Raw genomic sequence first — 12,825 nt, forward strand, 5'->3', positions numbered from 1 at the left:
TAATGTGAGGGACCATGAACAAATAGCAATTATAACAATTATTACTATTAATAATGAACTTGAACGTTATTCCTGTGTGTGAAAAGTGTGTGAGAAACTATTATCAAAGAACAATTTTTGCATGTTTTTATATTCAGAGACATTTCTTCCCCAGAGGCAAACACTCAGATGCCAGCCCTCTGGAGAATAGCATGGCCAGCACACAAGACATCCTGGATAGAAATCACCAAATTATAAGATTCAGGATGGGATGGAAAACCAATCTTTGCCCAATGAGAAACAGGCAAAATAGAACATTTCAGCACACAGCAGGATTCTGCAGCAGTTCTATGAACCTCATAAAAATGGAATGTTCGATGGGAAACTAAAGCTGCCTTTCCTTGCTCTCTCTGTCTAGCTACTTTGATAAACTCATAACTTATGGTAACTGTAAACCAATTGTGTGGGTCAATACATGTTTAGATGTAAATCAAATTTGGAGAACATATTTGTTACAAATCTGCATGATTTGTCTTAAATTCTCTCCTTGAGATCTTTCATTGCAAAATGTATCAGTTAATTTAAAAACTGCAGATGTATAGTATACCACAGAAATAGAACAAGCCAGAGTACTTTTGTCCAATAAAAGACTATTGTTGAAGGCCTGTCCCTTCTCTGCCTGTTTACAGCTCCCAACTCCAGAGAAGAAAGAGAGGCCTTGTGGGAAGCCCTCTTTTTATGTAATTTATTCAAAATGCAGGGAAGCCATTAAGTAATTGCATAATATCAAGAGGTCTGTGTGTTCACTCGTAGATTGGAATTCATAAGAAATTGTAGGATCCTGGAATCCATGCATTAATAGCCTACTGCTATTTGTTCTGTTATATAAAGGTAAGATCATTTAAAACATGTATAAAAACAGTGCTGATTGAAAATTTTGGGATTCTATTTATGATACTAACTGCCATAGCTAAATATAAAGTATCTGAGAGTAAATACCATGGATCGGTTTGGGAGTGGGGGGATAGGTTTGCTTTTCAAAACTGCCAGTTCTATAAAACTGGATATAAGTTATGTTGTCCTTTTTTAAAAAGTAACTTGAAAGCCCTTTCAGAACAACTGTGCTGAAAAATGTGTGTCACTGTCTCACCAGCCCTGGCACAATGCGGAAAGGCCACCTTATATTTAGCAAACGTCTGAACTTTAGTGGTGTACTCAATGCCAGGCTTACAAGTAAAAAAAGTCAGAAATGTCTTTGTACTACCTTGTATTAACTACAAAGCAAACATCTAAAGGCCTGGTGATTATTTATTAGGAAAGATTAACTTCTGCTTCCCCATATCCTACTTCCACCCCCTCTTTAACAAGTTGAGTTGCTTTGGAATCTCTTTTTTTCTCATTAATTCTTGCTTGGGAATCTTAAAATGTTAGACATGCCTCTGTTCAAGAGAGAATTACATGCTATTAATACATACTATTTGAAAAACACTCTAGTGCTTTGGTTTTTAAAAAACTGTTCCTCATTCCAAAGAGGATCTCCTTTTTAGTGAAGCTTTTAATAATTTATAATTAAATTCTTTAGTAGCAGTTTTAAAGGACTTAATTCAGTACCATGAAATATTTCAATCTCTAATTATATAACTTAATGCAACATTCCAGGAATATAGACATCTATTTTCCCCTTTAATGTAAATAATAAAAATTACACAGGAAGTCATTAAGGAGCATTTCTCAATGCACAAAGGTGAGCAGGAACCTCTGCAAAAAGGTGAGGGCTACTGCCTCCCAAGTGAACTCAGGGTTTTAGCCTCTTTTCTCAATGTACATATTCAGCAGCCACAGATTCCCACAGTTCACCAAGGAGGCGCTCTAGCACCAGCCCAGGAATCACAATTCTAACGATTTCTAATCATCAGCCTCATGTCAGTGAATGAACAAGCAGTCATAAGCCCAGCGGATAAATGATATTTTTATATCGGACTAAGTGATATAAACATATTCATTAAAAGACAGACAAACCTTTCAGTTTTCCATCAAAGTTTGGATTGGTAGCTACTTTTAAGCCAGGATGAGGTAGCAGAAAACAGGAAATTTTGGTGAAACAGGAATGGATGTGTTTTCGAACATTCTGTAGTTCTTCATGCTGGTTCCCTGAGACCTGCAGTAGTAAATCATCCTGAAGTTTAAATGACTTTCAATATAAACTGAACTTTAAAGAAGTCTGTGGCATCTTATATTTTCTATCTTGGCCCACAATTATAAAAATGACATGTCAGGGCTGATATTAAAGAAAGAATAAAATCTTGGGTGAACCTGCCATACTGCCATACCTAAGTAACTGTATAGCATAAATATGGCATTATTATTACAGTTAACAAATGTCTATTCTTATGCCAACTCAGATGGGCCTTCCCCCCCTTTTTTTAGTACATATTAGTGGGGTTTTACTCTAGCTAATTCCTACAAATTCCTTTTTTAATTCAAAGTACTCACAGGAGACATGAATAGATCATAAAATATTCCTCCCTTCTTTTCAGGAGATACTCAAAACAGCTTCTTGTCACCTGGTAGGTATACATTCAAATTCTAGGAAAGCATCTGAATAGATAGGTGTTTATAAGCTAAGTTGCACTTTTTTTACATGTATTTGACAGTTAATAGTACGAATTACCCTAAAAGTAATTATAAACCTAAAAAGTTAAGCTCAGAAATTCTGATTATAAAGGAAATTTTTTTATGTTTTTTTTTCCGGACTTCTCAGTAGGTATTTTTGTGTAATATCTATTCAATGTAAATCAGTCAATATTAAACTATCATGACATTAAAAATGGAAAGTCTTCTAATTTTACTTTCTGTGAACTACTAGCAAAATGTTATAAGATTGGGGATTTCAAAATTAGATATTTTTGTTAAATTGACTTTTAAACCTCTGCTAAAACATGAATCCAGATATTTAAACTGTGGTCTTGAACTAACTTAATTCTTCATTGTTTTTTCGAATAAATCATTGTTTTATAGATACCTACAAAAGAACTCTTTATCTGTATCATAATTATTGAAAATATTTGAAAATTGTAATTCTGAAAGTATTTTGTTAAGTATCTGTCTTAGTTTATTCATAGAGATACTATGAGGGTCAAATGAGAATTTGGCTACTAAGTATTCAGCAAATCATTCAACAAAAATAATTCTAGATTACTAATGATGAAATTTCATGCACCTAAATATCTAACAAACCTTGAGGCGTTTTTCCAAAAATTTGGAGCCACCATCAGATCCATATGAAAATTCGTATGGGAAACTCCAGTCTCGAACAAGAAATATCAGACTCTACGAAATAATTCAAAGAAAGAATTGATAAGGAGATTCTAAGTTGCCTCCCACTGCTTTTTAATTGAAACCAATTAAAGAATACTATTCAAATATTCTTTACCACATTGTGGAATTAAAGCAAACATAAAATCTTTGACAGTTTCTGAGTAGTCTTTCCTCTATTAGAGCATCCTACCTATTTCCACTAAGTGTAAACCAAAAGCTGCCCCAAAACTGATCATAGTTACATAGTGCCAATTTGAGGGCAACTCTGTCTCATTTCTTGGTGGGATGCATTCAGCTTGGTGGTTTTCAAACAGCTTTTTATGAAGATTCAAGTTTTATTTGAGGAAAGTTTCCTCTATTACTCTCTAGATATTTTTTCCTCTATTACATGTGTCCCACTCTCTTCTATAGGGGTTCTCATTATGCATAACTGGCATAAAAGGGGTGGTAATCTGGGTTTTGTGGGGCCTGAATCTTACACAATCTGTAGGGGGAAGGCTCAATAAGAAAAAGTATACAAAATTGGGCTTAAAAGTGAATATTTATTTAGAATGAGAAAAATAAATTACTAATTCAAAAAAGCTGACGAGTCTCTCTCTTACACACACACACACACACACACTCCAGCAAAATAACATACCTTTATAATATATTTTGCCCTCTACAGTTTTTGCTGCAAATGATTTTATCACTTCTTCATATGATGATTTTGAAATATTTTTTGTTAGAAAGCTAACTCAGTCTTTCTTCTAATGAAGCCAATTTCTTATTATAAAACATTTTTCATTATTGATAGTTTAGAAATGTTTCAGCTTCACAATTTTTATTTGTAATGTTACGTACATTTTTAGCCTCCTCATTTGTCAATTAGAGATAATAATAGACCCACCTCACAGGACTAATAAATGAGATAATATATAGGCATTTAGAATAGTGCCTGATACCTAGTTAGTGCTCTGTTAGCTATTTGATTTTTATTTTAATGGCAACATGGTATTTTAGCACATGGATAGACCATAATTTATTTTGCCCTTCTCATAAATATTTTCCAGTTTTTCCACTATTCTAAGAAAATCATAGATAATCATCCTTCAAGTTAAATATTTGTTCACATCCAGAAGGATTTTATCAGTGACTGTGTTTCCCAAATTAGAACAACATTAAAATCATTTGGGAAGCTTTTTTAAAAGTACAGAATTCTTGAGCTCCACCCCAGACCTATTGAAACCAATGTAGTATTAGCTTTCATTTATTGAGTGCCTATAATATGCCATCTTCAATACCAGGGATTGTACACATGATATTTCATATATTTCTATAGCAGCCCTAAGAGATTGGTTATACTTTATTATTCTTTTCAAAAGAGATATATAAAAATCACCTCCACCCTCATCTGACATTAAGTAACTTGCTCAAACTCACATAGCCAGAGATGAAAGAATTAGCAGTAAACTTGGGTCTTACTTCAAAATCCCTGCTGTACTGCTCCTCAAAGTTAAGTATAAAATATGTACTTTACGATCTAAGGGCTGATTAAAATATGCTTTTTGTAAATTAGATTGATATTTCAATTTTTGTTTCTGAAAAACTGTAGGTAATAAAGAAAAAAATCATATTTTATAAAATTAGCTTATCTTTAAATGATCCTTCTAAAAGTTTACATTTTCTGCACTGGCCAGTGTTGTCCATTGGTTAGAGCATTGTCTTGTACTAAGTGGTGGCCAGTTCAATTCCCAGTCAGGGCACACCCAGCATATGGAAGGTAACCAAATCAATGTTCTCCCTTGCATCGATGTTTCTCTCTCTCCCTTCCTCTCTCTAAAATCAATGTTTTAAACAAAGTTTATATTTTCTGAGTTTCTAACTGAATCTTTCAGACTTGCCCATTAAAAATTATGTCTTTTAATTCTCATTTAATTTACAGGTTCCTCTTCCACCCCTTTTCCCCTTTACAGTTCATCTGTTGAAGAACTTAGGAATTTGACCTGTAGAGTTTCCCATAACTGGGACCTTGCTGACTGCATATTTATGGAGCAGTTCAACATGTTCTTTTGTCCTCTGGGTTTCCTGCAAATTGGCAGCTAGAGACAGAGGCTTGGTCTGACACAGGTTTTATTTCTTTGGCAAGACTATGGGAAGCAGAGTGTCCTTTTATCAGGAGGCACGTAGTATCTGATTATCTCTCATTTGATCGAAGTTATGTCATCTTTGCTTATCTGAAGTGCATTCTTTGGTAGAATTCTCATTAAGGGCTCATGGGAACACTATTTTTTGCATTCTTACGTGTTGATAACAGTTTATGCCATTTATACTTGAAAGTCAATTTTGCTGGATATAAAATTTTTGGCTCACATCTTCTTTCCTTAAAAATGAATGCTTCTTAGTTTGCCTTATGGCTATTTCTTGTTTCACTAAGGTAGAGCCTCTCTTCTTGTTTTGTTTTGTGGATTCTTGTGGGGAAAGAAGATATTCTTATGGAGAGGAGAATTTAAAAGTACCTATATCCACTATCTTTAATTATATGCCAATTTCTGTCAAAATAAAATATAACAACTAGTATTCAGAACAATTACACCTAAAACATGTATTTTGAAAATAGAGGTTAGCTATGAAGCAACTTTTACAAAATAGAAGTTCATGAACTAGGATAAATGAAACCAAATATGTGGATTTGGCTATATTTTGCATTTTTCTTGGGAGATTTTAGTTTCATTTCTTGGTCTTTTTCACTGGACACCTTCCCAAGTCGACATAATGAGGACCATGTGTAGAATATGATCAAATATGAAGTCTTATTTTTTCAAATCAAAAATCTATATTCTATTTATCTATCTACAGTGTCAAATTCCCTATTTCCATGCCTATTATTCCCATCCAATGATGTGCTAGTAAACTACCTCTCCAACAACAACACAACACCTTGATTTGTAGCATTCAACAATTTCTGTATGCACACTATAGCTGATTTCAAGCTACCAACTGTTTAATAATTGGCTTACATAATTCCTGAATATTTACTAGTTAGCTCTTGTGAACTGGTATGAGCCAGCTAATAAAAGCACACCCATTGGCCTCACCCTCTCCCTGGACAATTTGTATGCTTTACATTTATCATGTACGGAATGCTATGAATCTCGGTCCTTATTTCAAAAGCCATCAGTTTTCAACATTGATGAATCTTGATTTGTTCATATATATATGTAGGTAGAGATAAAAATCAAGACTATAAATTACCTTGATTTTCTCAAATAAAAACATTTGAAGTCATAAATACTGTTTTTTGAATGAATTAAATTCAGGAAGGCAACTGGGGCAAGGGATGCTGTGTATATCCTATAAATGACCGTATATATTTTTTAAAACATGAAAAATATAACCTTTGTTAACTTCCCTTTGGAGACTAATCCTTTAGGAAATTATTTAAAAAATCAGTGTTCTAGCAGTACTATGAGTAACAGTGAAATAACACCAAATACTCAACAATTGGGAAATGACTTTACAAATTATGGCATATTAATATGAAAATACATTACATAGCAATTAATATTACAAACATGTAGGATATATCAATACATGTTTTATGTGGGTTATAGAGGTGACACTCGTTCACAATAGAAAAAAACAGTGAATTTTCTGGAGTGAGGAAGAGGATAGACGTGAACTTCTAAGAAAGCTTGCTGAATTAACAACTTTTATTTCAAAATTACTTTATTTTAGATTTTCCCTCCATGCTAATTTAAATGTGAATTATTTTGCTGCTATCTTACATGTCCTGAGATTTTAATATATTTGTATTTTATCTTTTAATTTCATGTTGTATAGTATTTTTTGGTTTGAATTTGGTTGTTTTAATCTTAAATATTATTAAATAGTGTTGGAAGCCATGTTTGCTACTTAATGAGTTTCTCAATTCAATTTCAGATACTTAGATTTACACATCCAAACATGTTTAGGAGTTAGTTGACTCATTTAGTCATAATTTTTTCATTGACATTTCATAAGCCAACAGTTTACCAACAAGCAGTAACTCTATGACTTTCTCTCTCTCTCTCTCTCTCTCTCTCTCTCTCTCTCTCTCTCTCTCCCCCTTCCCGAGCATTGGTTGGTCTCTCTGACTTTAGTATATCTGGCAAAGTGTAAGAAGCAGTGATGCCTGCTGATAAGACTTAACATTCCTTTCCAGAATTTACAATGCAGTTCCCCAGTCTATGCCAATGGTTCCTGAGAGTAACAGGTTCAGAGAAGACAAAAGTCAAAACAAATAGCCTAATTACCATACAACACTTCAAATATCAGCCTGACAAATACTTTTTAAAAAGACAACAGAATCTAGTAGGTATTGTAAACCATACAGAAGATTGTAAGCTGCCAGAACTGGTTTGGCTCAGTGGATAGAGCTTCGGCCTGCGGACTCAAGGGTCCCAGGTTCGATTCCAGTCAAGGGCATGTACCTTGGTTGTGGGCACATCCCCAGTGGGGGGCGTGCAGGAGGCAGCTGATTGATGTTTCTCTCTCATCGATGTTTCTAACTCTCTATCCCTCTCTCTTCCTCTCTGTAAAAAATCAATAAAATATATTAAAAAAAAGAAGATTGTAAGCAAGAACTGGTTTTATTCTACCTTACCCCACCTGCTTCCCCAGACCATAGGGGAGAGATTCATACTCTCACTCAGAGCATACCATCATCTCTCCATGCAAAGGCCCCTTTTTCTTTATCATATTTTTCCCAGACCCCCATTCCCATCTCTCAATTTTCTGTTCTCAACTCTAATACATATATTTTGTTTATATAGAGCAGTGGTTCTCAACCTTGGCTGCACATTAGAATCACCTGGGAATCTTTTTAAAATCCTGATTTCTGGGCCTCATCCTCCGGAAATTCTGTTTCTTTGTTAGTAATGTTGTGGCCTCACCCCATAACAAAGGTTGATAACCACTGATCTATAGTGTTTTAAATAATCATAAATAGTATGTTATAGATCTCAAATTTTTTCTGCTTAATTCAGTATCAATTTAAACACTCTATTATTCATGCTACTCCGTATACTTCTGGTTCACTGCCTTTGGATGTTGCAAAATATTCCAGAGTATGCTCTTATGTATCCATTCTTCTAGTAATGGACACCTAAATTGCCTCCAACTTCCCACTACCACTACTCTATCAATGCTCCAGTCAATATCCTTACACATTTCCCCTGCTCCACAGAATGGCTGCTCCAATCTGCACTTTCACCAATAGGTCCTGGCTTTCCCATTTATCCAAATTGTAGCTATAATATGGTATTAACTCCATGTTCCACTTTTTGCCTACTTAAAGAGTATAAAGTGGTATCTCATTATTTTAATTTTTATCTGATTATCAATGAGACCTGACATCCTTCAAAAATGTGTTAACCAATCAGGTTTTCATTCTGTGAATTGTCTGCATATCTTTTGCCTGTTTTTTTAAAAAATTAAGTACAGTTTATCATTTTTAATGTTTTATAAGACTATTTTTAGAGCAGCTGTAGGTTTACAAGAAAAATGAGAGGAAAGTGCAGAGTATTGGCAAGTATCACCTGTCCCCACACATGCACAGCCTCATTTATTAATATCACCCACCAGAATGGTGCATTCTTTTTTTTCATCAACAATGGACCTACATTGTCACATCATAATTACTCAAAATCCATAGGGTTCATTCTTAGCGTTGTACATGATATGGGCTTGGACAAAGGTATAATGACATATACCCATCGTTACAATATCATATAGAGTATTTTCATGGCCTTAAAAATCCTCTGTGCTCTGCCTATTCATTTCTCCACTCCTCGCTTCCCCCACCATCCTCTGATCTTTGTGTCCATTGTTTTGCCTCTGCCAGAATATCATATAGTTGGAATCATACAATATGTAGCCTTTTCAAATTGGCTTATTTCACTTAGTAATGTGCATTTAATGTTTCTCCATGTCTCTTTCATAGACTGATAACTCATTTCCTTTTTTACGCTGAATATTTCATTGTCTGGATATATGCAGTTTATCTATTAAAGGACATTTTGGCTGCTTCCAAGTTTTTGGAAATTATAAATAAAGCTGCTACAAACATCTGTGTGCCAGTTTTTGTGTGGATGTAAGTTTTCAACTTCTTTGAGTAAATACCAAAGAGTGCAATCACTGGTTCATATAAGAGAATGTTTAATTTTGTAAGAAACCACCAAACTATCTTCCAAAGTGACTGTACCATTTACATTCCCACCAGAAATGTATGAGAGTACCTGTTACTCCACATCCTCTTTTGTGGAGCATTTGGTGTTGATGCTCTGAAATTTGGCCATTCTAATAGATGTATCATGGTTCCTTTGCTTATTTTTAATTGGCAAAATGTCCTTACTTAATTGTAAAACTGCCTTGTGTATTCTACATATTAAGTCCTTGTTGTCTTTGACATTGTCAATATCTTCTACCAATCTGTTCACTTTGCTTCTTATAGAGTCTTCTGATAAATAGAAATACTCTATTTTAATGTAATAATACCCATCAATTTTTCACTACATGGTTTATTTTGTGAGAATCCTAGTATATAAATGTTTCTTCACCCCAGTTCAGAAGGATATTTTCCAGTATTTTCTTCTATTAGTATAATTTTAACTTTCATATTTAGTTCTTTAATCCAATTGGAGCTTACTAATCTATATGGTGTTTAACAGAAATTCAACTTTTTCTTCAAATAGTGAATTAGTTTTTCCAAATCTCAGCTATTAATCCATCCATTTGCTACTGGTTTATGACACCACCTCTGTTGAATACCAGGTTTCTATATATACTAGAGGCCTGATAAACAAAATTCATGTAAGAGTACACCTTCCTTCCCCCCACTGCTGGTACCAGCTTCCCTCTGGCACCGGGGACCCAGGCTTCCCTCACAGCCTGGCTTCGTCCAGAAGGTCGTCCAGAAGGACGTCTGGTCTAATTAGCATATTACACTTTTATTATTATAGATAGGGATATATTTGGTGTCTGTTTCGTTCCATTGGGCTTTTTTCTTGTATCTGTGCAGGACCACACCATTTTCATTTTGTATGGTTTCTTAATGTGTATTCAATCCTCCAATTTTGATTTTCTTTTTAAAAACTGATTTAAATAAAAACAGAACTTAATTCTTCCATAGAAGTTATAGCACAATGTGTTGAGTTTCTTTAGAAATTCGGTGGTAATTTTAATTAAAATTGCACTGAGTTTATTGATTAATTTGGGGAGAATTAAATTCTCTACAACATTAAATCACTCTATCTAAAATATATCTGTTTTATACGAATTTCCCTTTATGATCTTTAATAAATCTTTGCATTTTTCTCCATAAAAGTCTTTATATTATGGGAGTTAATTATCAAAGTTTTTGTGTGTGTTTTTTGCTATTGTGAATTGTATACTTAAAAAACACTGCATAGCTAAAACCGGTTTGGCTCAGTGGATAGAGCGTTGGCCTGCGGACTGAAAGGTCCCGGGTTCGGTTCCGGTCAAGGGCATGTACCTGGGTTGCAGGCACATCTCCAGTAGGAGATGTGCAGGAGGCAGCTAATCGATGTTTCTCTCTCATCGATGTTTCTAACTCCCTATCTCTCTCCCTTCCCCTCTGTAAAAAATCAATAAAATATATTAAAAAAAAACAAAACACTGCATACACACAAAATAACTTACATTTGTTAGTTGGTAATTGCTGTTTTGAGACATATTATTGACTTTTTAAGATTTAAAATTTTTATGATATGACACCTACAAAATAACTTATATGCATATTATTATGCACATTAGTAACATGAACCTGTGAATCCACAAACCCACTTAGGTAACTGAACATACCAAAACAGTGAAGCTTCCTGTGTATCCCTCCCTGGTATATCCCTATTTCTCCTCTCCAGTGGTAATCACTACCTTAAATTTTGCTTTCAATATAGTTTTAACACATATGTATATGTATTCTTAAACAATATGCTATTAATTTAGTTATGCTCATTTTTGAGCTATATTAAAAATGCCATCATACTGTAGATAGTCTTTAAGAGGCAACTTTTTCACTCCATAGTATGTTTATTTTTTTATGACATCTCTAGGGTTGGTTCAGGGGAGAAAACCTGATATTTTTGCAGGAACCAAAATATCATTCATTCTTTTATTTTTCCTTCCCCCTTTTTAAAAAACAGTTTGTTAAATTTTTATTTCCACATATCTATCTTCTCCTTGCATCGAATAGCATTAAATGGGTATCCAAAAGTGCTTCTGAAGTGAAATTTTAAAACAGAGAAACAGACCCTCACAATTAATTAAAATATGGTCTTCAGGAAATTTTGATAGGAATTTATCATCAGTTAACCCCAACTTACCTGAAATGGCTTCAGGAATGTTTCCTCCATTGCCAGTCTGCCATACTCAGTGAAAAGCTAGAAGGAAAATCACACACACATACAAACACACACATACAAACACACATGCACAAAGAAAACTTCAGTATCTGCAAAGTTTTACTTTTTGGCTTTCTTCCATTCATATTTTTCCCCAAGCTATAAGATAATACTATATTCTTAAGATTACAATAATCATTTTAAGGAACTAAGTATTAGATAAAACAGTACAGTAATTAGATATTTTAAAAATAAAGTTTCCATTTTAAAGCTAACATCTTTTATATCTAGAATATAGGACAGTTTTTTGTAGGGACAATGGGGGGAAACATGTTAAATGACCTTTCAAAATAGAACTTGCGTAATTAGACCAGAAAGCAATAAATTATGTAGGATATATATGTGTTGTTGCCTGAGGACACACAATGGCCTGGATTATTACAAAGTCATATAGATATCTGGCTTAAAAATCAAAACATCAAATACACTGCTGTCTAATATTTTTTATTGTGCCCAATTGAGAGGCACCATAGCAGTTTTTATGTTGCTAGAAATGGAAGGTTTTGGAGAACACAACCTAAGGGTGACTGTGATTGGGCCTCTGATGAGAGTTTCATCCAGAGTGGCTGAGTGGCTTTTCCCATGTATGCACAGGAAATGCCACTAAATATACAAGATTAACAAGCCACAGTGACTTTTCAGAGTTGGGGAAGAAAGCTGACACACAGGATTACCATCCTTTCCTCCTCTTCATGCAGGCTATGGGAATATAGAAAGCTAAGGGTAATTACTAGTTATTTGATTAAAGTGATTAATGAAAGTCTGGAATATCATATTTAAAAGACAGCTAGCCCTAGCTGGTTTGGCTCAGTGGATAGAGCATTGGCCTCTGGACTGAAGAGTCCCGGGTTCGATTCCAGTCAAGGGCACAGGCCCGGGTTACAGGCTCGATCCCCAGTAGGGGGCATGCAGGAGGCATCCAACCAATGATTCTCTCTCATCATTGATGTTTCTATCTCTCTCTCCCTCTCCCTTCCTCTTTGAGATCAATAAAAATATATTTTTAAAAAAATAAAAGGCAGCTGGTCAGGGATTAAACACTCTCATTAGAATTATCTACTAACATAAATTGAATTCACAATCTTTT

The 12,825-nt window shown here is 34.3% G+C and overlaps 1 protein-coding gene across 2 annotated transcripts in view; it reads right to left on the reverse strand.

The window, feature by feature from the left end:
• ATL1 (atlastin GTPase 1) overlaps positions 1 to 12,825 on the reverse strand; it is a 53,680-nt gene that overhangs the window by 12,418 nt on the left and 28,437 nt on the right. For both annotated transcript variants that reach the window (XM_070419979.1, XM_070419970.1), the window contains exons 7-9: positions 11,661 to 11,717; positions 3,217 to 3,309; positions 1,999 to 2,137 (exon numbers count right to left, since the gene is read on the reverse strand). In XM_070419979.1, the coding sequence (XP_070276080.1) occupies positions 1,999 to 2,137; positions 3,217 to 3,309; positions 11,661 to 11,717 (289 nt within the window). The remainder of the gene's footprint in view (positions 1 to 1,998; positions 2,138 to 3,216; positions 3,310 to 11,660; positions 11,718 to 12,825) is intronic.

This window comes from Myotis yumanensis, unplaced genomic scaffold (assembly GCF_028538775.1).
Source record: "Myotis yumanensis isolate MYYU_CA2020_CCGP unplaced genomic scaffold, mMyoYum1.0.hap1 SCAF_1, whole genome shotgun sequence".
In the NCBI taxonomy this organism is placed as follows: domain Eukaryota; kingdom Metazoa; phylum Chordata; class Mammalia; order Chiroptera; family Vespertilionidae; genus Myotis; species Myotis yumanensis.